The 26,710-nt window shown below is 33.2% G+C and overlaps 1 protein-coding gene across 3 annotated transcripts; it reads right to left on the bottom strand.

Annotated features, from left to right (window-relative positions):
• Nucleotides 1-7,445: 7,445 nt before the first annotated feature.
• LOC129913646 (SH2B adapter protein 2) lies at nucleotides 7,446-22,802 on the bottom strand. 3 transcript variants are annotated; one of them, XM_055992418.1, is made up of 6 exons: nucleotides 22,326-22,801; nucleotides 16,964-17,795; nucleotides 13,384-13,506; nucleotides 13,035-13,298; nucleotides 12,001-12,951; nucleotides 7,446-9,213 (listed from the first exon to the last, which is right to left on the bottom strand). In XM_055992418.1, the coding sequence occupies exons 2-6, from the start codon at nucleotides 17,630-17,632 to the stop codon at nucleotides 8,755-8,757; spliced, it is 2,466 nt and encodes an 821-aa protein (XP_055848393.1). In that variant the 5' UTR covers nucleotides 17,633-17,795; nucleotides 22,326-22,801; the 3' UTR covers nucleotides 7,446-8,754. The 3 variants fall into 3 exon arrangements, with proteins under 3 accessions (XP_055848393.1, XP_055848394.1, XP_055848395.1); XM_055992419.1 differs by having other exon boundaries at nucleotides 13,035-13,280; XM_055992420.1 differs by lacking the exon at nucleotides 7,446-9,213 and having other exon boundaries at nucleotides 11,969-12,951; nucleotides 22,326-22,802.
• Between the last annotated feature and the right edge of the window lie 3,908 nt (nucleotides 22,803-26,710).

Genomic DNA, 26,710 nt, shown 5'->3' with positions numbered 1-26,710 from the left:
CTCTCCACCTGAGGAGAGATATTTCTTGGCTTCTGCCGCCTTGAAACGAAAGAGAACAGACTTGCAACCGCAAGAAAAGTAGAGACAATTTGCTGTTCAGGTGTCGATGCTATTTTCGCAACATGATTGTATCGAACTGCATGAGCTTGGTGACTCTGCAGTCGATGCTATACTTTATAATTTATATTTTTATCTTACTTTGTATCGAACTGCACGAGCCTGGTAACTCTGCAGTCGATGCTATAATTTATAATCTATATTTTTATTCTTTTTTGTATGTAACTTGACGAAAGAGTAGCTTTCGTTTCGTTTTTATATTTGACGAAAGTTCAGTTCTAATTTGAAACTCGTGAAGGAAGCTGGATTTAATAAGCAGGGTTTTATTGTGCAGCGAGTTAACACTTCGATTTTATTCAATATGAATCATCTTCAAGTGTTATTCAAATCTAACGAAAATATGACATCCGTCAAATGCTTATATTAACTATAATCATCTTCAACAGTATGACATCCGTCAGATGTTTATATTAACTATAATCATCTTCAACAGTTCTCATGGTAATATGATACCTATGAGAACGAATAGCATCGATCAACGATCATCAGACGAATCATCCATCGACAGAAAGTGGATGATATGTTCAGTTCAGTTCATAGATACTCCTCGACCAAACCGGTTCTTTAATAAGTAGAATTGTAGCTTAGGTAATTATTTAAGTTCGTTTATTAAATAAAGTTCTTTTTTAAAAAACCAAATAAGCATTGCAATTATTAATTCAGCGTTTGATTTAAAGTAAGGAGTAGTTTTTATAACATTTTCCACTATAATTCTTTTACGTGTTTTATTTTTACTGGTGAAATATTTGTACTTCCATTTGCCTCCGCTGTGCTACGATACATTTGGTCCAGGTCGAGCCTGATATTGTACCAGCGACGGATCAGTACAAGCGCGTTGCTCAAAAAAAATGTATGTGCGTGCTTGCAATTAATATTAGTGCAATGTGTTTAAAAAGTGCAGCGCAGCAGGAGCAAAATCTCGGTAAAAAACGAGCGAAAATTGCGAAAAAAGTGCTACGAATCATGTCTCGACATGAGTAAGTAATTACAGCAGGCAGCACATTTTTCATATTTACTATGTGCTCACAATATGTAAGTAGCGAAAATGTTTTTTTTCTTTTTACTTTTAATTTTATCTATGCACACAAATCATGTTTCAACATGATGCGACAGTAGCAAACTCTACATCAAGAATTTGAGCAGGGTAAGAGAGTTTTATAGATCAAAAAGAAAAACACACTCATTTGTGCAGCGAAAGGAGAAGAAAATTGAAAAAGTGACTGACACGCAAGAGCGAATGTGCAGCGATCACACAAGAGCAAGAGCGACAGCAAGCTCATAGCAGGAAACAGGAGAATAAAACAAATTTATTTCATTCGAAAGAACTAAGTCGCAGGAGCAACTCGTGTTTTTTCCAATATTTATTTTCAATCGCATAAGTGCATCATTTTCTTTTCCGATACTTAACAAATAAACAATTAAACTTTTTCTTTATCAAATTATTCAGCAGGTAATAATACAATGATGTCAAGAACACATGGGGCGAATTTGACGGAACCATAACGAAATGGCAAGAGTTCCGGGACAGATTTATGGCAGCGGTTCACAACAACGATCGCATCGAGCCAGCCTATAAGTTCGCCTACCTCAAAAAATCCTTGGTAGGCAAGGCAGCACGAGCTCTTGGCGAGTGGCAGTTGACCGTTTTGAACTACATCGAGGCCTGGAACCGGATGAATGAGATGTACCATCGACAGTACGCCACATGTCGGGAATTGCTGAGGCAGTTCTTCAGGCTCCCTGTTCTTCAAAGGGCCGGCGAAAGCGAACGAGTTACAGAGAATGGCGAATGTAACTCATGAGACATTGCGACAGCTAAAGGCGCAAGACATCCCCGTTGATGGGTGGGACATGATCCATGTGCATGTCCTGCACGCAAGAATGGACGGAGAGACAGCATGTAAATGGGAAGAAGCTCGTTCCTCAGAGTTGACCGTTTTGAACTACATCGAAGCCTGGAACCGGATGAATGAGATGTACCATCGACAGTACGCCACATGTCGGGAATTGCTGAGGCAGTTCTTCAGGCTCCCTGTTCTTCAAAGGGCCGGCGAAAGCGAACGAGTTACAGAGAATGGCGAATGTAACTCATGAGACATTGCGACAGCTAAAGGCGCAAGACATCCCCGTTGATGGGTGGGACATGATCATTGTGCATGTCCTGCACGCAAGAATGGACGGAGAGACAGCATGTAAATGGGAAGAAGCTCGTTCCTCAGAGTTTCGCACCGTAAAGGAAGTTTGTGCCTTCCTCGAAAAAAGGAAAGGAAAGAACATGGAGAGCGATAGAAAAGAACGACAGAAAGACGATTCAGACGATGCTGGCAGTAAGACGTCATGGAAAGATTTTAAAAGACATGTTGTACATGATGAAAACATAAACAAAATAAACTATGAAAAATACTTCAAACATTACGGAAGCTGGTAATGACGCCGCCGACGCAGACCATGATTCTGATGAATCCATCGTACTCACAAAGCGTAATGCATCCCAACTTGCAAGATCGCAAGGCACGAAAGGGAAAGGTATGCAACGGAAACACAGAAAAGTTAAACGACAGAAAGGCGACTCAGACGATGCTGGAAGTAAGACGTCATGGAGAGATTTTAAAAGACATGTTTTACATGATGAAAACATAAACAAAATAAACTATGAAAAATACTTGAAACATTACGGAAGCTGATAATGACGCCGCCGACGCAGACGATGATTCAGAGGAATCCATCGTCCCACAAAGCGTAATGCATCCCAACTTGCAAGATCGCAAGGCACGAAGGGGAAAGGTATGAAACGGAAACACATGGAAAGCGACAGAAAAGTTAAACGACAGAAAGGCGACACAGACGATGCTGGCAGTAAGGCGTCATGGAAAGACTTCAAAAGAAACGTTATACATGACGAAAACATAAACAAAATAAACTATGAAAAATACTTCAAACATTACGGAAGCTGGTAATGACGCCGCCGACGCAGACCATGATTCAGATGAATCCATCGTACTCACAAAGCGTAATGCATCCCAACTTGCAAGATCGCAAGGCACGAAAGGGAAAGGTATGCAACGGAAACACATGGAAAGCGACAGAAAAGTTAAACGACAGAAAGGCGACTCAGACGATGCTGGCAGTAAGACGTCGTGGAGAGATTTTAAAAGACATGTTGTACATGATGAAAACATAAACAAAATAAACTAGGAAAAATACTTGAAACATTACGGAAGCCGATAATGACGCCGCCGACGCAGACCATGATTCAGATGAATCCATCGTACTCACAAAGCGTAATGCATCCCAACTTGCAAGATCGCAATAACAAGGAGACAACACCGACATTATAATAAATGACTTTCACTTTGGAGCACAAAATATATTTTTGGAACAACAACCACCAACTTGCAATTTCGTAATGAATTCTTGTCCAACATCTGAGAGCTACGAAAATATTATTTTCGAAAATCAAGCGAAAATAATGAACGAATTATGAAATCTCTACAACGGGTATGGCAAAACTTCTTACACAGGCAGACATACGTTTTGCAGAGGAAAAACTAAGTGTACTTAAAGAACAAAGCTGATGAGTTCCAAAAGATATCGACTGCAGTGGAGGCGCAAGAATTCGAAGAAAATCTTGTGGAGGCGGCGTTTAGGTGTGTAATGGTAAGAGAACAATATTTTTCTTCAAATAATATAATATTTATAAAATAATATAATATTTATAAAATAATATAATATTTATAAAATAATATAATTTATAAAATAATATAATATTTATAAAATAATATAATATTTACAAATTAATATAATATGATTCTTTTCAATAGGTTCGTAAAATGTCATTCCTGGTCGACAAAAATGGAAAAAGGCTCGGCCAAGATTGGATCTGCTGCTACGAACTTATTGATGTCGTTTTTATAAGAATTTTGTTGACCAAATGTTCGTGGACAGGAGGATAAAAAAAAACTGCGATGAAGGAAAATTCCCATTTCTCAAGTCTAAAAACATTCTGAATCTCTTTGCTGAGGTAATAGTTAAAGCAGACATCGAGTTTTCTCTTGAGAAAACTAAAGAATTTTTCAAAAAAAAAATTTGAGAAAAATTCTCCGAAAAATTAAACTAAAAAATTGAGCCAATGTGATAGAGTATCACAAAAAAACTTTTAAAAAACAAACGGAGAACGAACCAATAATTTCTTTCTTTTCTTTACAGGTATAATAACATAATCATCACATCCAGAACCACAACAACAGGATTAAAAACAACAAAAAAAACTTCGCCCACAAAAAACTGCAACCACAATAAGGAACTTCAAGGATTGAGACAATTGCATCCTCAACTTTCCATTGAGTTACAACCGCCCTAGGATGATTTCCGTCCAGCCAGGTTTTGGCTTTTATATTAATTTTCTGTATTTGTTAAGTCGTTTTCGTTTTTGAAGTAGATCCGTTTGTGAAGTTTTAAACACACATCATACAGCATGGGGTAGTAGATCCAATTATAAAGATTTGAGATTAAAGAAATAAGTTTTTAAACGCTCACTACACAGTATGGGGAAGTAGAACCGTTTATAAAGTTTCAAACGCACATCATACAGCATATGGTAGTACATCCATTTATAAGGATTCAAGTATAGAAATTCACCTAATTCACCACCTTATTCACCAAATTCACCACTGAACTTTAAAGTCCATTTCCATAGCCCCCAGCCATCCGTCACCCGAAACATTAAAAGTACCCCCTAGTCTGAAATTTCATCTGTCATTTTCCATCAAAAATTTGTGAAATCGCTCGAGGATTGCTCTAGATTCTTCGGATTACTTTTGGAATTCAATTTTCTAAAAATCGATAAATTTCCCCTCTAAATTAAAATAATAGGTAAAGCTCCGAACCCCAATCTTTTCGATTACAGCCTCGAAAAATTCAAACGCACATCATACAGCATGGGGTAGTAGATCCATTTATAAGGATTCAAGTATAGAAATAAACTTTTAAACGCTCACCACACAGTATGGGGAAGTAGATCCGTTTATAAAAATTCAAACGCACATCATACAGCATGGGGTAGTAGATCCATTTATAAGGATTCAAGTATAGAAATTCATCTAATTCACCACCGAACTTTAAAGCCCATTTCCATGGCCCCCAGCCATCCGTCACCCGAAATATTAAAAGTGCCCCCTAGTCTGAAATTTCATCTGTCATTTTCCATCAAAAATTTGTGAAATCGCTCGAGGATTGCTCTAGATTCTTCGGATTACTTTTGGAATTCAATTTTCTAAAAATCGGTAAATTTCCCCTCGAAATTAAAATAATAAGTGAAGCTCCGAACCCCAATCTTTTCGGTTACAGCCTCGAAAAATTCAAACGCACATCATACAGCATGGGGTAGTAGATCCATTTATAAGGATTCAAGTATAGAAATATACTTTTAAACGCTCACCACACAGTATGGGGAAGTAGATCCGTGTATAAAGTTTCAAACGCACATCATACAGCATGGGGTAGTAGATCCATTTATAAGGATTCAAGTTTAAAGAAATATACTAGCGTTTAGCTCACCACACAGTATCAATTGATCTCTGTTAGATTGGCTACGTAAAAGTCATGAAATAGAGAATGTGTGAGAATTGATAAAAAAAAAAAGAAGTTGATAAAGAAATGAAAAACAGTCGGTGTGTTGCATCGATCCACGATCAAACTTCAAATGCCTGTTACTCATTTAACGCTGCGGTCGAAGTAGCTCTTTCCGCTTCTTGTTACATTTTTTCAGTTAGCCGACGAGTGTGAGTGGGCGGATACGCAATGCCTTGCAGATTCTAAAACACATTACGCGCTCAATACCTATTTGTACTGCGGAAAGAATTCTCATTGCCTTACTTAGACAGCGAAAGAAAGGGAACTTCCAATACAAGTGCAAGCTTGTCTTTGCTTATGCCAGCCCATTTTGAATTCAAACCGTAACATAAAAACCGACAATTAGTACACTTCAATGGAGCTAGTTAATGTGATGATTTTCAAAGGTCTGACCGTGAGGAAAAATAAAAGAGAAATTCCGAAAGACTTCTTACCTAACAAAAATAGACAACTCGAATCAATGCTATTCGAATTCACAAAAGATACGATAATGGTGAGCTATTTCACAAAGAAAAACAAATCTGTCATTCTCGTATCTTCATTACAATAGTACAAAAGGTGGTGTGGATTCTGTCGACTAAATGTGCTGAGTTTATTCAAGCAGTCGCAGATCTCGTCGGTGGCCAATGCCTGTATTTTTATAGGTTCTTGGATATGAGTACATTGAATGCTTATATTATCAAGCATAGCCATGTAATAGCCTTAAATGTGACGAGAATAGTATTTTTGAAAACGCTTGCGAAGATTTTGTGTGAGCCCCATATGAAAGAGAGATATTACACCAAAAAACTGCCTAAACAACTGAGGATACAAATTAGTACGGTTCGGAAGCTTCAACCAGTTGCTCCAGAAAGTGAGGAATCTCTTAAGCTGAAGAGAATTAAGAGGAAAATATGCTATTTATGTCCACTTAATTAAAGACCCAAAACTATTCAACTTTGTGCCAAGGGCAAGATGCCTACTTGCTTCACTTGTTCAAAACCGGTATGTTTTTCATGCATTTAAGTGACCTCTCTTCGACCAATGTCGAGTAAATTTGTTTCCTATGTGCCAAAAAAGAACAAGAATGTTCTACTTGTATCAAGTATGCATGATAATGAAGAAATCAATGAAGAGAGCCTGAGATGATAATGGATTTTAATGCGACAAAAGGACTACGCCTCCTTTTGTCGCATTATAATCCATTATCATCTCAGGCTCTCTACGGTTGACAAAATGTGTGCAACTTACAATGTTGCAAGGGGTACCAACAAATGGCCGATGGTGATTTTTTATAGCCTGATGAACGTAGCGGGTATAAATTCATACGTCATATATGGTTTCAATAATCAGAATAAAAAAATCAACCGCAGAACATTCTTGGAAGCTTTATCATATGATTTCATTAATGTACATTTGAGGAAACGGGCTAATATCACGTGTCTGCCGCGATCGCTAAGACAAAGGATTACTGATATATGTAAGTTAGATGGACCAGAATCTTCGGCTAATAATACTAAAAGACACGATACAATTGCGTTTCTTGCAAGACTTATTTTTGTTTGGAACATGCAATAATGGTTTGTCCCGACTGCCACGAAAAAACCTCTGGTGGTGAATGTTAATTTTGTATTGTTCCTGTACATTTTAGCTTTAAGTTTATGAAGTTTTGTTTTTGGTTTTTTTAGAAAAAAAAATTTGTTTCAAGTTTTTGTATGAAAAAGTGCATTTTTTAAGAGGCTAAATAAAAATACTGCCAATTATTTATTAAATGCAATAACTAAAAAATACTTGTATTATTTCGTTAACAATATATCACTTCTGATGCTGAACAAATTTTACAAAAATATTCGAAATAGAAGAGAAACTACGGGCTCATGAGTATGCCAATGGTAAAAGTTATTCGCGCCTTAAAAAAAATAGAATTTTTTATTTTTGTATCTAATAAAATCGGTGTATGTTGTGACTTTCGTTTCTCTGACACGCCAGACATTCGAACCGGTCCTACCCTAATATCGAAGCTATTTCAGTTCCCTATAAAATTCTTCTTAACGAATGCCATCACCAGGTCCTAATCCTTTTGGCCGTTACCCTTTGAAGTTTTTAGTAAATTTAATGAAAGAGATGACAGGGAAAATGTTGAGTGTGATCAGGCTTAGATTTTAAATGTTAACTAAGTAAGGGTCGTCTTGACACCATTTACAGTGAAGAGTAGCAAAATTCTCACATGTCTTAAAGACAAATAAGCCAGGTATGAAATTTTCTTTTGTGATGAACTACAGGTGAACGAACCACCTCAACGACCGACGAGCTACAGCGTATGAATCATACTAGCGATGGTCTTAAGCCGAAACCACTCGTTACAAACTACTGTAGATTAGATTAAATCACCGAATAATGCAGAATTACAGTGCAAACTTAATTCACCGAAATCTTATTTGACCAAATTTTATAAATTAAAATTTTAAAAAATGCAAAAAAAATTATGGCTTAATGCAATTAATTTAAGGAAAGCTCGTAAAGGATTAAATACAACACAATAAAACGACTGTAATTGCATTCTGCAGACTTTCGTGAGTACGATTTTCTTATTTTGCTTTCATTGGTTTCATTTTAGTTCCGTTTTATTTTTATAGATTGACTTGTTGTATATTTGATTCAAATTATTTTGATTTATATGAAGATATTAAACAATAACTCAGCTCACTTTCTATTAGTAACTTTATATTTCTCAACATTCGCAATAATATCCGAGGTCAAAAACTATTCAAAATTGTGAATTTTGACACAAGAAAGATTCGATAGTTTTTGATAAAAACGGGTATTTTTGAGATCTTAGAGAAGATATAAATTAGACTAATAATTTTTTTTTTTTATAGGAATATACGATTTTTTGTATTATATTTTTCTATACTACTTAATATTTTATCAAATTGCACTATAATCTTTTCTTTATCTAAACATATCAATAGAATTAAATCTAGTACCTGTCTTAGTTTTGTTCTGTTGTTGTTGGTTATTGTTGATTTATACAAAACTATATTGATTATCCACTGCTCTTCCAATTTCAACTTCATTATTTGCACCACCTTGTGTCTGTGATTGATGCTGTTGATGTTGTTGTTGTTGGGATGGTGGAGCTGATGGAATTGTTGGTACATGATGCTGTTGTTGTTGCTGCTGATGATGTTGATTTTGTTGTTGTTGTAGTTGTTGTTGCTGCTGTTGTTGTTGCTGTTGAAGTAGATGATGATGAAGTTGTTGATGATGTGATGAATTTTGCTGATGACCATGCAATTGCAAGACATTCACTTGGAAACTTGGTGAATTTCTATTATTATTATTATTGATGTTATTTGAATGTTGTTGTTGATGGTTATAGTTATTGTTATTATTAAAATTATTAGGCAAATGATGTACCAATGGCAGTTCAATATCACATGTCTTAAGACGAACACTTCCATTCATTGTGATAACTTGTTGATCCTGTTGTAAAAAATAGAAATGAAAAATAAAAAAAAATAATTAAGCAAAATCTGCGTGTGTGTGTGTTTTTAAGATTAGATTTTTATAATAACAAGTAAAGTTTAACGTTGTCTACAAGTTCATAAATAAATTTAAAATAACTTTTAAGGGAAAAAAAAACAGTTTGACTCTATTATTTTTTGTTTCATTTGAATTTAATCAAATGCCCAGCTATTAGAACAAGATCTCGCCATACGTCGACCTTCCCTAATCAAGATCCGCGCTAAAATTCTTAAGTGGGCAAAATACTATAGGTCTGTTAATTTTTCAAACACAAAATTTCGAAAAAATTAATGTTGGATGCCAACCCTATTACAGTTTTGATTATCGCGACCCAAATATTATCCATAAAACAAAAACTTAATGAGGCAATGGATGAGGGAAGGTCGTTGGATGGATGAATCTTAAACTAACTTTTAATTGAGAGAAAGATATCTGTTGTAAATAAACGAAAGATCACATGCAAAAAATAATAACAAGGAAATCTTTAACAAAAACACAAATAAACTTGGTAATTAAAGATTCTGAGTTTGAAGATTCTTGTTTTTCTAACCACCTTGCCCTTAGAAATAGAATGAATCATTTTGGAGAAAGTTCACATCATTTCTTTACAGATGCATCGGTACTGGTACTGAAACCGTCACGAAAACCTGGTTTTGTGACCACAACTCACAACTCAGTATCCTTTCTAACATCTAGAAAGATATGATACGAAATCCAATAACTTAGATAATATTTTCGTTGAAATCAGTTAAATGGTATACGTGAAAGTCAGAAATCAAAAACATGGTTTAAAAAAAATATGTTTTTGATTTCAAAAGTAGGACCGTTAGAACCGTTTTTTGAGAGAAATGAGCTTTTCCATTTTGGATATATTTTAGTATTACCGAGTTTGAACTAAATCGCTACAATGGTTATGGCCGTAGCTTGAGATAGAGGCAGACAGACTGAATTGAGGGACCCACTTTTTCACATTCTCTATCATCTGATTGTTCCATTTTTTTCGAATTATTTACTTTGTCTACAGGGCCCATCGGAAGTAAAAATATAAGTGACTAAAAAAAAATATCTACGAGCTGTATAATGTGGGCATGTCTACTGTGGACATCCCACCCAAGCTCGTCCGCTTGTGCAGAATGACGATGGACAATGAATATTTATATTGTGAAGTGGGAAGAGCAAGCATTGAACTATGAAAATAGACAGGTAAGAAAATTAAGAGAAAAAAGAAGAAATTATTTGTAAATTGATTTCAGGTTGTACAATTAGACTGATTCAAAAAAAAATCTGTAAAAATTACAGCCCTTAATATTAGTATTAAAAAAGATCTTATTAATTTTCATAAACCGCCGCGTTTCGAAGTTATTCAACTTTAAAATATTAAAATGTATTTTTTCTTTTTTTTTCCAACTTTTTTGAGGCAATTATTAAGTTTTTAAGGTTAAGTTAAGGTTGATGCCGAAAAAAAAATACTAATGATGCAAAGGTGTCTTACTGCCTGACAATGTTAACGCTAGTAAAATTAGGAAGTCGTTGACGATGATTGGCGTCTTTGTTGGTGAATTTCTGGCTATTACATTTTAAATGTTTTAAATTAATATAAAATGGATACGCCACAAACGTAAAATTTATAAGTTTTATAATTGGAGTTCATACCAAAAAAAAGAGTCCAAAATGGAGGACCCACAAAAACTATAAATAAAATTGTGTATCTTTTTTGTTCAGAAATCGATCAGAACTACGAGCTCAGAAAAAATCGCATTCCACGTTAAAAACCTGAACTCTTAACTCGTCAATGACAAAAAATAAATAAATAATGCAATCAAAATTAAAATGGCATATGAAGTTGTCGGCTCCGGCGTAGTAGGAAGGTTTCTAAAAATGTTAGTACTCATTCTGTCTATTTCATCGTACTATAACGTAGGTATTCTGTTTTCAAAACAACATAATAGCACACTAGTAGCCCAATTTCATTGACGATTTTTAACCCTTGTACGAGACTTGAGTCCACCAGTATACCCAGTATACGCTAAAACAAAACAACAGTCGAAACAATGAATGAAAGCCTGTGGTTCCGCTCAAAAAAGAGCACTGTCGATCAGCTCTACTGAAAAGGTTATAGCCAGAGATTTTTGGAATGTGAATAGGATTTTCCTGTTCGATTAACTTAAAAAGGGTAAGACAATTACAAGACTTTCTTAATGAATGGTTCCAAGAAGAAAACAAATTACTTTAAATCTGTTCACAAAAGTTCTTTAGCTATGGGAAAACTTCGGGATAAAAACTCTTAACGAGTGATTTTTTTTATCTTTTGTGCATGTAACCAAAAAGCATGAATGAAATCTTTTTTGTAAGTATGGCTCGATAATTAACCTAATTGATTGCTCTAGAAATGTAACCATTTTAACATTTCACTACTCGGGATACAAAATTATGATGATACAAACAAACAAAAGAATCATTGAGGACTTCAATATGGAATAGGTCAATAATAAAAATTCCCTGCCCGATTCTCATAATTCGCCTTAGATCTATTTCTTTTTTCTTGTTTAAAAGAATTCAGGAGGTAAGGAATAAGTAACCAGTTTGTACAAAAAATTTGAAACTGTTTCTTTTGTCAATGGAAAATAAAATAAAAAAAAATAAATAAAAATCAATAAAAAATTTTAAATAAAAAAATAAAATTAAAATAAAAACAATAAAAGCATCACTGACACTGAATTGACTCCAAAATTTTGGCTATCTCACATGTCTGGGGGATGGATGTTGTTGCGGATGACCGCTGCTCGCCCCTCCATCAGAAATAAAGTTTTCTCCTCCTCCTCCACTGTATGGCATGCCTCTGTTGTAAACCCAATCGGTCAATGTAACATCTGATGTACCGCCTGATTCCAATGGAATTGGATTGTGTCGAAAATGTTCGAGCATTTCCTGTATTGATGGAAACCACAAATGCTGCACTCTACACTGACCCGATTCAGTAAGCGTCATTCGAAGATGTTTCGCTCTGCCTTGGAAATTAAATGTGAGCACAAATTCACCCTTTCGGGTCTCACTTTGTCGCACTAGGAAAAAGCCATGTCCAGCTGCCTCTGAATGAAGCACCATTCGTGCTGCTTCCGATCTGGGCAACGTTCCATGGAACCAAGGATATTGACGCATTTCTGCTGTCAAATCGGCTACATTAAGTTCGGAACCTTCCAGATCACCTTCGGTCAATTCAAAATTGCTCGATGCCGACAGACGTTGTTCGCCTTGACGTCGTGGCGGTATTTCAGGTACTGGACTGCTGGCACCTCCTTCACTAACCGAATTTAGGGTATCACTTGTAGCAGAAGTCGTTGGAACATTAATAGGCTGTGATGTTGCATTGTTACTGATGAATGCCGATGGATGCTGATGGCTTGTAGCCGGATTAATGGTGTTCGATGTATTTGCATTAGATGAATTTTGCATTCCTGGTGTTCCTGATCCAGCATCAGAAGACATTTCAAGTGTTGGCTGTTGCGTTGGAGGACTACGCATGCAATAGCGAATAGTCGCTAGCCAACTGCGCATGTCATCTGTATCGTGGGCTTCAATGACATATTCCATATTGTTGTCTGCTTTGAGTACAAATGTATTCTCATGATCGGGCATTTCTAATGCGGTTGTCTCACGAGCTTCTGATATTAGGAAACAAAAAACACCACTTTTTGGCTAAAAGAAATACATTTTCAAATTAAATCAAATTTGTAAATGAATCTTCTTAATTTAAGTTTTAAAGTTGTTTTAAAAATTACCTTTTGAGATTTTGGTGGAGAATAAAATTCCAGCATATAACCACCTACAGCCTTAACTAATGCCAGTCGACATTTCTCCCATTTTTGAGCACCTGCTGATGGCTGATCTAAGCTTTCAGGTGTTAAAAAACTAACAATACCCTCCTTGCGGCATTCAACAACAATTTTAGCTAATTTAGTTTTATTTGCCCGACTGCTACTGCTTGTTGTGGCATCTAAATCATCTGAATTTCTATGAAACAATGCCTGTAAAAAGAGAAAATTCTAAATTTCAATTGCGTTTTTAAAAAATGCCCCTGTTTTTTTGAGGTTAATGGTTTAATAAGGTATGCGAAAATAAAATTCTAACCTTTCCTTTGCGTAATCCTTTGAACGATAGTCGGCGGAAAAATGCTTTAGGAAAAATTTTAGGCGAAGCTTGTTCTTCGGATATATCACTTTCTTCTGGAACGACAGCGGTTCCATTGCCAGCCTGAAAATTAGGAAATAAAAATAAATAAAGTTAAATTATATTTCAGGACATATCTTTTCTGTTCAATGGTTGTATGTATGTATATCCCACACAATATGATCTGTATTGACATACATAGATGGTACATCATAATATCAAATATTAAATAATACAAGCGTTATCAACATCAATTTTGTTTTTTTTTTTTGGCATAATGTATTTGAATGAAATATTTTTAATGCTTCATAAATAAATTTCATAATTAGGCTGATTATGAAATGAAAATGATATTGTTGCCGGTCAGTACAGGTGATTGCTTCAAGAAGTCAATTTCATAATCATACTTTGTCAATTTTGCCCGCAATAAGAGAAAGTTGAAAATGATATACGATTCATTGCGAATTTCATAATGGCGCGATTATCTGACCATGAGATAATCACTTTTATCCTAATACAGTACCTCGCTATTTTATCAATATTATCAGATTCAAGCGAAAAAGGTCAACTTATTTTGTTTACTTTGGTTAATCTATTAGAGCGGAATTCATAGTCGTTACTCGAGTTAAGATTATCTCTCAACTCCAGTAAGTTGAGAAATATTTCAAGCAATCGCTCAAGGGAATTGAAAATAGCGCTGTCACTTGAGTAAAGAAAAATCTCGTCTTGAGGAAATTTTTTTCTCAAACTCGAAAATTTGACTGATTTGAATTAACTGTCAAAAAAAAACATTTTTTTTAATAATTCGCCAACATACTCGTCGAATTCGTCTTTCAACTCGTACAACTCAAACAAATATTCGCGATTCATTTATTTTATTTTAAAATTGGTAAAAATTTTAATTGTTAAATACAAAAACCAAACGCTCGCAATGACACTTGCCTTTTAATGTCAACCGTTTCCTCAAGTAAAAAAGACTTCTCAGACGTTTACTTGAAAAAAATTTCAACTCCAGTGCTTGAGCGAATGCCTAAGATATTTCTCAACTTGAGTGACGACTATGAATTCCGCCCTTAATGTTTTTATAAAAGTGGACTAGATTTTGTTGACAATATTAGACAAATCAGTGGTAGAAAGTCGACCAACAATTTTTTGTCTTCCCATTTAAAATTGTCTGTTTACAAGGTTGAGAGGGTATGAAATTTTATTTTAGAAGGAAGTTTTTATGAAATCATTGGGTTGTGGAAAAAAAAACATAAATACAAAATTTAAGAGCAAAAGCGAATATCTAGAGAGTATATTTGTTCCCTGGCCCGATTTTTACATGCGACATGAAGGTACTGGTCAAGTTTGGGATTCGTAAAAAAATCTAACTCGAAATAACAATCACACAAATCAATTTAGTTCAAAGTTGGTACTTATGCGTTTGCCAGATTTCCTAGACAGGAAACTGGAAATTTGTTTTAAGGACCAAAATTAACGATACTTGCCATACAACCAAAATGGAAAAGGATGGTTATCTTCAAAACGGTTCAACGGTTTTGATTTTAAAAAAATACGAGTACTATGGCAAATAAAATCCTACATCTCATATAAAAAAAAAAATATTTTTTGGACCGTTATTAACTAATTCTTTTTGCTAAAAAACAAAAAACAATTCAAAAAATTCTTTCTTATTTTTTGTTTTTTCTTTGTTATTTTAGCAACTCTTTTTCTATTCCTGCATTCATTCTCGGGGTTAAGAAAAAAAAAAAATACTTTCAATTTTTCTCAATGACGAATAAAAAGAAGAACATCATCCAATTATTTGAATAATAATAAGAAAAATTGTGTGTTTAGACGAGGTCATACGTTTGCAAGAAGTCGGCAAAATTTTTGAGTGAAAATTGGCTGTACATTTTTTTCCTGTTACATTTGACAATTACATTGATGACATCTAATTTTATCTGTCAACAAAGTGGGAAGCCAATCTTTGGCCAATTTATAGCGATCAGGAAAATGAATCAGGAAAAATTTTCAAATACTTATTTTGTGATGTTTTAATTCGATTTGAAACACAAATGCTATACCAATCGATTATCACTGCCCAACACATAAAAAATTTCCAGACCGTTGTTTATCATTTCTTATTAAATTTAGGGTGCTGATTCCGAAAACAACATCAGTTTTTTTTTCTAGCAGCTCTAGTTCTCAAATTATTCATTCATGAAAAGGCATAGAAATTCATACAATTTTTTTTTGAATTTTTATTTTACTTACTGAGCCGAAACACAATACATTCGAAATAAATTTTTCCAAGAAAACTTTGAAAACGCTTGTAATAATAAAATCTAAACAAAATAGTATGAAATCACCCCCAAAATGTGAAAAATGAAAATATCTAAAAACCTAGAGCTCCTAGAAAGCAACCAGTGTAATTTTTAGGCTTAGTGAACCCATGCATTAGGTTCGACAAAAAATTTTCTGCAAAATGTTAACAAACAGTTAAAATAAGCATATGTAGTTTTAAAATTAGTACGAAATTACCCCCATAATGTGGAAAATTTAAATATTTCAAAAAATAGAGCTCCTAGAAATAAATGAATTTGATTTTTAGGTTTACTGACCATAAATACATTAATTTTAATATAAACTTTTCTTGAAAATTCTAATAAACGCTCAAAGTAAGGAAAACTGAAAAATTATTATGATTCCCAAATATGAAAAATTAAATATTTCAAAAAATAGAGCTGCTAGAAAGAAACCAATATAATTTTTGAACCTACTGAACAAATAAAAAAAATCTATAAAATTAGATATAAATCTTTCTGGAAAATTTTAAAAAGTTGAAATTTGTTGGCCAGTGTTATAAATGCCTCAAAAAATTTGTTTCGAAAAGAAAATTTACAATGGAACAATTTTTTTTTTAATGTAAATATTTATTTGTTTTCCTGATGCAAATTTATTTTTCGTTCGAGCTAATTGACATTTGAAACAAAATGAAATAAATCGTTCCCCTTAAGTGTTTCAAATTTTTCCTGCTCCACTGTAATCGAAAAACATTATCGTGTGTATTTCAATCAGGAAAAAAAGAGTGTAGGTAGATTTTGTGTGTGAAAACTGACTTAAGCTTTCCTAATCGCTATAAACGACCATCAGGAAAAAATATTCAATTTCATACTGTTTCTTTTTTCCTGATACATTTTCCTGATCGCTATAACCGACCCCTTAAAACCAATGAATAGCTTGAATTTTTTTTTCAAAATTTTGAAATTGAAAATAAATTTTTCAAAAACTATTCCCTAAAATAACTTTATTTGAAAATAATATAAAGAAAAAATGTATTGGCTTTACAAAAAGGTAGGTGTAACACGTCACATAATATATTTTATTTTACCTTCAACACCGATAGCCTAAATAATAGATAAATTGTCAATTTCAGATTTCATAAAACACCTCAGTCTAATATTCAAATCACACTGAAAAGTAAACAACAATCCAATTTAAATAACGAACAAAATTTAAACAATTTAAAATCCACAAAAAAAAACAAAACACCCACCTTTAAATGATTTCTTCTGCGAGTAAATTCCACCTCAAAGCACTCGCCAAATGAATCGAGAAATTTTTGCATAAAATTCCTATGCGAAATAATGCGTCCATCGTCAATTAGATTAGTGTTAATATAATTAATGCAGGATTTGGCAAAATCTGTTGCTGCCGCTCGGGCATGTCGGTCACAGAATTCCTCCCATCCTGTTCCAATTTGATAGGAACTTCCACCAAGTCCACTGCCAACTATGCCACCAGCTGTGGCACTTCCACTAACACCAATACTATTTTGCATTGTTGTTGTGCTACTGTTACTGTCTCCGCTTGTTGGCGCCATAAAGCTGCTGCTACTACTGCTACCCAAACCAACACCAATACTATTTAATAACCCACTAGAATTATTGACAGTCGTTGCTCTCGATAAAGACGACGACGACGTAGTGCCTACTCTGCACCCTGTTGTATTACTGTTACTGTTACTAAAGCCACCTACTGAGGCGCCTGACTCTTCTGTTGTATTTATTATATTGCCTCTTACTAAATTTATATTTGATATTGTGGGCTCGCCCATTGCTGAGTATTCTTGCTGCTGCTGCTGAATTTGATGTTGTTGTTGTTGCAGAGGCTGTTGGTTATTATAGTATATTGATTCTCCATCGTTTGGCGATGCAACAGCCATACCAATTTATCAGAAAAACGAAATAATGCTTTATACAAAAATAAATTTTGTAGTTGTTGCTATTCTTCTTGATAATCTCTCTCTTATCTTTATTGTTTTTGCTTTTCTTTTTACCTTTTTTTTTTTGTTTTTGTTTTATTTATTTGCAGAATATTCGCGATTTCTGTAAACAAAAAAAAAGAACATAAATAAATAAATATAATCACTCGACGTTGATAAAAATACATCTATCCATGCAGCGAAAAAAAAAAAACAACAAATCTTATTCCTCGCTACCCACATATTTATTTTTTAATTGTTGATTTTCTGTTTTGAATTAAATGGAAGAAGAAAATTCGTATTTATGAACGAAATAAGAAATAAAACTACATAAATATAAATTACCTGAGACAAAAACTGCTCGATTTTAATAAATGTTGTCTTTAAGGGACTATGTTAAACACATGACTTATGCTCAGTCAAATGTAAATAAACCTACAGTCTTGGCCAAAAGTATTAGGCCCCCGAAAAAAAGATGTCAGAAATATTGAAATGTATATATACCAATAAATTTTATTAAAGAACAAACAAAACATATTTTAGTATTGCCAGCTCCGGTTAATTTGCATTTTGCTAACTTTAAAAGCATGGATCTTATTAGTTTCAGGCTTTTAGCTTATTTCGATGCTTCTATTTATGTGTGTATTTTGACAAGTTGTTTAAATGTTAATTAGTATTTCCTGATGCTACATACATAATTGCAAGCATTTAATGAAGATTGCGTTAGCAGTATTACAAGTCAATGTCATTTTCCTCATAAAAAGGATACATGTTTAGAGTTTTCTTTGCGGTCGAGATGCCATAAATTAAAACAAAATATTGTTAGTACATTAAATTGTTAGTATGTAAATTTTCGTGTTAATGCAATTTTATCGAAATCCGCTATTACGATTTTGAATACATTTAACATAGTGCAGTATTAGTGCAAGTAATTCTAACAAGAATGCGTTTTTAGTTTTTCTAAAAAAATACGGATAATAGAAATATGGCATTTCCATTTTTTTTAAATCACTGATGTCGGCTCTTCGCGTAGTTAGTGGTTGGAAGGTTAACTAACTTACGCTAGGTGTACGACGGGCATAAAGGTACATTAAACTACACGACCCAGTCGTACATTTTTTTATTTTATTATTTTCGTTTTTTTAAGAACATCGCTTGAATAGAATTTAGGTTCTGAATTCGGAGTTTTCTTCTCATAAATGTCAAAACAGTAAAAGTCTTAAATGGATGAAAAGGACAATGGGCAAATTTGAATGGAACTTGAATGTTTCGCGGCCAGGAATGAGTTATTTGTATAAGTCTTATATAATTATTGTGCAGTTCTATCCTTGTAACGTTCTTCACAAACGGACGAAATGTTATAACCTTAACGTGTATTTTAAGTACTAAATTTAATAAGAATAATAAATAAAATATAAGCTTTAAAACAACAATTTGGAGCCTATTTTGAGATTTTTGTATTCAATTTTTTTTTTTAGTTTGAATTGTATGAAAAGTCCCGAACGAAATCTCGAAATTGTTGGCATAAAAAAACTCTGTTTTGAGTTCTATTGGTCAGATATTATATTTCTTATCCCAAATAATATTGTTCATCGATTTTGTTTGTTTTGTATTTTTCTACCTGATTATATTATTACTGTATTTATTACTAGGCTTATAGCTTACTTATTAAAAAAATAAACATTCATTCTATAGTTCCTTGTCTTTTAGACAGTAAGCATGTCTCTGTGACTCAGTCGTGAATATTGTTTTGTGCTTAACCACAAATTAGTTGCTAACGATCTGCATCAGCACCAAAGTAATTTCATTAAAAACTCTTGCAATTTTCACAAAAAGATAAACTAGACTATTATGCATTTGCTCTAGTCATCCGACAAAGTAAACAACATAAAGACAATAGTTAGTAAATGGGTCATAATTTATAATAACACTTATTTTAAAGCCATTTTATGTTTATCGTGAGTTTATTATTATATTGTCTTTGAAAATTATTACAAGCATGTTCTTCTGTTTCAGATTCAGAAATGAAGAGAGAGGTAAAATATCTAGGTATAACACAAGATGGCTAATTATTGGAAATAACAGTCGGTAGAGCCACGAAAGCCCTGGAGAAATGCCGAAGACTGTGCAGCAAATGCTGAGATCCACCATCACTTATGAGATTGTTATCTGGCACGAAACAACCGAACTATTAATTAAAAAGGAAAAATTACATCTAATAATGTGAATAAATAATATTTTTCTTAAGTCAAGTGATTTTACATTGCCATTGCTGGAATGAATTATACTTGAATATTTTGTGTAGATACTAGATAGTAAAAAACAATTCAAAGCACAGTAGTTTGATCATCTGAAAATGTAACAGATTAACGACTGACTAGCAATGAAATTAAATCGACAGAGGATCAATGGAGATGAAATTGATCCATTGATTGTTCGGACAATAAAACAAAATTGTAGATACGCTCTGTGGCTCGTTAGAAATGGAAGATTTATTAATTGAATTCGTTGTGCGTAAGGTGGCAAGGTAATTCGATTTGACTATGTAAAAATTTTAAGCAAAATCTCATAAATCTTCTTTGAAGGGACTCAAATCTATTTATATGAACCGCATGATATGGCAACACATGAACACAACCATACTCTAAGATGTGATCTTACGAATGAGACTTACGAAATTCTCGAGCAAATCTTTTTATTAAACCAAAAGTCAAGTTAGTTTATTTTAAAAATATAACCAAAATGGTTGATAAAAGTAATTTTTGAGTCCAACACTATCCAAAGGTCAGTAAAACTAGAGGGATTGCACAGTGATGACAAATTATTCGCATAATTATAGACCATCACATTTTTATTGACTGTAAAACACATTGTTTCACAATTGCAAATGTTTAAAACTAAATCATTAATAATGCACCATTTCCATAAATTTAGTTAGTAAATACCTTAAGGAACAACGGATTTAACAGTAAAACATTTAGAACGTTTACTCATACAAACAACATTATATACCCTATCTTTATTGATATAATGAAGATATCCATTTTTTAAGTATATGGTGGCTAAGTTTGTCAAATGCTAAAGTCAGTTAAAATACAGTCAACTTATTGTTTTTTTTTTCAAACGCGTCAACACAAAATGTAGTAAGCTGTAAAAAAAATGTGGAATGCCCTATTCTGAATGAAAAATCCTGGGAAATGTGTTCGAGAGAAAGGTTCCAATCGAAAAATGAAAAATTCCAAGAATATCATTCTTTTTCTGCTTTGATTTTGTTCCCTTGTCTTGAATAATGATGAAAAAGCGGAAAAAGCACAAAATTTCTTCTAAACTTTTAGATTGGGAGACCTTCGCCGAACGCATCTCCCCGGGAGACTTCATACAGAATCAGGCTGATTTCCTGTACTATGGGTAATGACTTTGAAAAATACACAGTTAGTAGGTATATTTAGGTCATTATGAAGAAGTATTTATCCAGGTTTCTATTGGTATGAGAAAAATTCGGCCCTATTCTGCTATTCGATTCACGTGAATGGAAAGAATAACTTCATTGATCACGTCAACTTGGTTTTGAAAAACATCTACTCGTATCTTTCGATGACAAATCGTTGCGTGTATTTCAAAAATTTTAAAGAAAAATTATTGTTTTAATTTAGTTAAACCACCATTTCAACGCTTGCTTTTGGAGACATTCGCGTGAATCGAATAGCAGAATAGGGCTGATAATTCAGCTTTTATAGCTTGTTGGTGTTTTATTTGCTATTAAAACGTATACAAGTAAGGGGAGATACGGTGTTACGGCCCCGAGTGTTTCTTATAGAAAATTGAGGAATCTCAGGTATTGATACAACCTTGATGAACAAAATGGCAGAAGAAGACCTCATAGTCTCAAACAGCATCCAAAACATGGTGGCAAATAGGATTGAAAAAATCTTCTAACAGGGAACAATATTGATTTCAGAGTAAAAGTGATCCTTGTGTTAGTCAAAAAATCAATGTTCATATGAGGAAAAACATTATTAATAAAAAATGGTGGATATTATTTAAAAAAAAAAAAAGTAACAAGCATTGCATTCAGCTGCCCATGTTTCTCGGTAATGGATAATAAGTAGAAACCAGGCGTAAAATTGAATCCTTTCAAGATTGAATTTGAAGCGTTTGAGTCACACCATGAATAATGATACTTTCCTTGGTTTTATAATGAAATAAGGAATTCTCTCCAAAAAAAAAAAAATATAACAAAATGTCCTCCTTTTCGGTACATTTCTAATGAATTCTTATTCAAGGATCAATTCAAAGTAACAAAGATTTTCTTAAAACTAAATAAATTACAAGGAATAAAAGAACCAAATGTTGTCTTGTCACCTCCAAGGCAACGTTTTTATTGTCTCCTTGTTGGTGTAACAAATCGCACACGCACTTTTTCTTGTACCATCTCCGTGTCATTGTGCAACTATTTACGCACATTAACTACATTAAACCAACACAAATGCATTCAAATTAAAATATTTTCATCTCTGAAAAAAAAAAAAACGCAATTTGCGTAGGCAAAATAAAATACTCTCAAATAAAAAATAATATAATAAAGCATAATAAAATGTATGTTTGAAGGTAGTTTTTATTTTATTTTATTTTTTCAATTAAATTGCAATCTTACGTTTTTTGTTGTTGTTGTTTTGGTTTGCCAGCAAAGGCGTAATTTTTTATTAAAATTTTAATTTCAATACTCCTTTGCGCTGAGTTGAGATTGTTGCATTTTTTTTTTTATTCAACCAAATCCAAATTACACATAAACTTTATTGTATTTTTTTTCCTTTTAGGAGGATGCTGTTGCGGCGATTTGTTGCGACCGCAGCCATGCGCATATCCGATTTTTCTACTTCGTTTTTTTTTTTTTTTTTTTTGAGCACAAGTTTTTCGTAGACAGGAAAGGAAAAAAAAACTATACAATTACTTGGTTAATTCGAATGAATTGAAATTGACTATTTATTTAATTGTTTACTATAATTGTTAATTTATAGTTATTTATTAGTTTAATATGCAAATAAACACTTTTAATAGAGTTTATTTTGTGTTAAACACTTGCGCGACAATAAAATTTTCAACTTTTTCGATTTTAACGCCGTTTCAATTTTCACAGCGTACCTTTTTTCTTTCAAATAAAAAACAATGCTACCAGATCGACATTTTTGGTGGGAGGTGTGTACGTTCCAGATGAATATAAAATTTTATTGTTCTATTCCTCCACAGGAGATAATTTTTGTCATGTTGACGTGTCTTAACAAGAAATGTGGAGGCTCGCCATTTTTTGTTACGATTCAATAGGTGTGTTTTTTATTACCACCGGTCTTTACTGGACAAAAAAACGCAGTCGGGGCTAAGCAATTTACATGTTAAATGCAACAACACTTTAGCCCCTTGGGCTTAGTTGTTTAGCCCGGAGAATTCTCTGGGCTTAACTTTTTCAACAGATTTAAATCTGTTCTACCAAATTAACTTGTTCGTAAATTGTTTAGAATTTGTTTAAAAACAACAAAACTGATGTTTGGAATGACAATTATTATTTTAAATATTTATTTAATAGTTAGTTAAACTTTTTTTTTCAAAAACACACAAGAAACCCTAAAGCCTGGTACGCTGCTCGCGCTAAATTTTAGCCAAGATAAAATTCCCATACAAGTTATCGATAATTTGTATGGGACTCATTTTATCTCGGCTAAAAATTTTCGATAATTTGTATGGGAGCTAAAATTTAGCGCGAGCAGCGTACCAGGCTTAAAAGCGAAAAATATGACAACTTTATATTTTTTTGTTTCAGCTGATTTCGGAACATTTAGTATGCAGTGCTGCCAATTTTTCTCGCTAAGCCCCGAGGCGTTTTTTTTTAACCAGTTAAGCCCGGTGGTAATAAAAAACACACCTAATGTTAGACAATCGTGTCTTCGATTTTGTCTGAACACGGATGTCTAACAACAAATTTGACAGATGTGTTTTTTTTCTTATAGAAGTGTAGTTTTTTCATTATTTTTTGTCCTCTCATGAGGAGGGTTGTCTCCGTAGTAGCGGAAGACCAAATATAATTGTTTGTTTTGCGAATTTTTGAATGTTTTATGTTGAATTGAATGAGATTTCATGAAATGGTATATAATTTTTGAATTTATTTATTTATTTTGAATTTATTTAACAGATATTATAATTGATTTTTATAAAAAAATGTTGTTTATTTTTTAGAAGGCAAAAAAAAAACAAAGCAAGCAATAGGTACATGTATAAATTGAAAAAATTAACAAAAAGAAGTATTCATACAAAATTGACTGCATATAAAATAAATTTTGTCCGCAAAAAATCATACATCATCCTCTGGCGAACGAGGCATATGAAATAAAATGTCCAAACAAAATTTGCCCAGCCAAGAAAAAAAAATTGTCATGTTGTAGATGTTAGACATTGAGTTAGAGAAAAATATCTCCTGTGGAGGCGGGGTGTTAGGGTTTACACGCGACGATTTTTGTAATTCCGATTTTGTTGTAATCTAGTACGCCTTTGGCGGTGGCTACACAGTAGAAGCCGTATTTATTAGATTTTCTTAAATTGGTTCTCAAAGGCTGATTACACTGGTCGGCAACGGATATAGAGCAAGAACCAAACCCTACTTTTCGAGAGGAATTTTGTGTGGTGAGTCCGAATCTGAAGTCAAAATTTCAATGGCACGTCACGTTTTTGAAATAATTGAATATTAATAGGTCAAAAACGCGTGTTTTTGGGTACAATTGACATCGAATTACATCACCGTTAATTTTTTTTTTGTAAAACTACTTATGCAATCTCAAAACACCATATCAACAAGTCCTAAAGGTATATTTTTTCAAAACTATTTTTTATCTCAAAGATATTGAAAAAAGAAATTTATGATAGATATCTCAAAATCTTGATTATTTTTTTCAAAGTAATGAATGGTTTTTTTGAATCAAATTCCATCTTGCGTCTTCTGATTTGGACTTATAAAGAGCAAAATATTACGGAAAATATATATTTTGGACTAAATATAAAAAAAAACTCAATTAAAAATTAGTTTTTGAAGCTTTATAGCGAAAATAGTGATGAGTATAGCTCAAAATCAAGACGTGATAAAAAAAATCTGTAAACAGTTTTGAATTCAGCACACTAAAGTTAATCAAAATCACCTTATAAAGTTCTTGCTCCCGACTTTTTTTAGTTTTTTGATTATTTAAGTTTGCTTAAATTTAATTTGTCTTTAAGTGCCTGGCTACACAGTATTGTGCCCAATCACGTTCCAATTAACATTTTCTAGGAACAAACGTCAAAAAGAAGATCCTCACCCCTCTTACCAACAACCTGACTGGTTAGGCGATTGAAAAATCACCGTGTAGCCCGGTACTTAGCAACAGGACTGTTCCATTGGATGTGGGAGTCTACTAATAGTAAATGTTTTGATTAATCTAGTACTATCATCTACTTATGCTTTTCTTCCCGAGTAGATTCGATTTGTATTAAATTCGTTGAAAGTGCGTTCCATTGAAAATCGCTAGTAGACTACTATCGGTTATCGGATTTACATAAGCCCTGTTCTTTTGGGAAGTGGCAAAGTACTACTAGTACTTTACTAGAGATTTTCAATGTAACGTATTTCAACGAATTCAATACAAATCGTATCTATTCGGGAAAATAGCATAGAGGAAGGAGGGCAATTTAAATATTTGTTGTAACTGGATTTTAAATAAAAATTATCATAAACTACAAAAAGGCATTTTTATTCTTAGCTTTTACTACTACTTTTTTTAAAGTTTTTTTTTTAAGATTTTAGGTACCTGGTGAAGGTTTTTCAAACTATGCATACCATATGAAATGTATGAGTTGTTTTGTGAACTTGTGACGCACATTTTTGTTTATTACTATTTTCTTGATAAGAATACATTAATAAAACAATTTTGTAAACCACACAATTTTCAAAGAAAATTGGTTCCAAAGTCAAGAAAAAATGAACAGCTTTTAGAGAAATGATCATTTACATGAAAGGTATACCTATAGGTGTTTTTTTAAATCTTCGCCTGGCGATGATAAAGTGCCGACTAAATGGTCTGGCTTATTTTTCCCGTCTTCTCCATACATCAAACAAAAACATATATAAAATACACATTGCCTCAAATTTGGAAAAAGTAAAAAAAATATTTTTTTTTAATTTAAAAATTGATTTTAGGCCCGCTACCTCGCAGCCTGGGCTGCAGTTTCGTGTTCGGCGGTAGTAGAAGAGCTATCTGATAAGTTTTCAGCTTGTTTCAAATACCTACCCAAAAATTGGTGCCAGCTCTCCTACTATTTGATATTAAAAAAAAATATTTATTGCAAATAAAATAAAATGCACGACTGGGGTCGCACGCACTTGCTCTTGCAGTTCAAAGCACTTTTATGCTAGTCTACTTGTAGATTTTAAAGCTGGGTGTAAATTTTTAAAAAATTGATATTGGGGAAGAGCCGACATTTAGGGCAACATTTTGTTAAATGAAAAAATTTTGTTTGTTGACTTTTTTGAGAAAAAATAAAAATGCAATTTTATTGCTACTGCTTTAAATATAACGTATACAAAGTTTAATCAAAATCGTTAGAGCCGTTTTCGAGAAATTCGTAATATCGTTTTTTTTTTGTATGGGAGGTATACGTTCTAAACGAGATATAAAAAAACAAAAAAAAAAACAACTTTCAGAATTCCATAAAAATCATCTGTACCAAATTTGAAGAAAATCCATCCACCCGTTTAGGCTGTGGAAATGTGTACAGATGGACGCACAGACGCACGGACGGAATTGCGGTACCCACTTTTTCGGAATTCTCCATCATCGTAATGTTGGTTTTAAATAAAACCTCAATTTTTTTTTCGACACGAAACCAATACTTGCCCTATAGAGCAAGTAAAAATTGTTAGAAGAGGTTTGTGTATGACTTTTCATACTTGCAAGAAAGATGCCTGTGTATATAGAGATGAGCTAAGACGTGATTTTTCAATCGCAGGTATACCTGTGACTG

This window comes from Episyrphus balteatus, chromosome 3, assembly GCF_945859705.1.
Source record: "Episyrphus balteatus chromosome 3, idEpiBalt1.1, whole genome shotgun sequence".
Classification (NCBI taxonomy): Eukaryota; Metazoa; Arthropoda; class Insecta; order Diptera; family Syrphidae; genus Episyrphus; species Episyrphus balteatus.
Note: the sequence above shows the minus strand (reverse complement) of the source record. Positions and strands in the feature narration are given on the sequence as shown.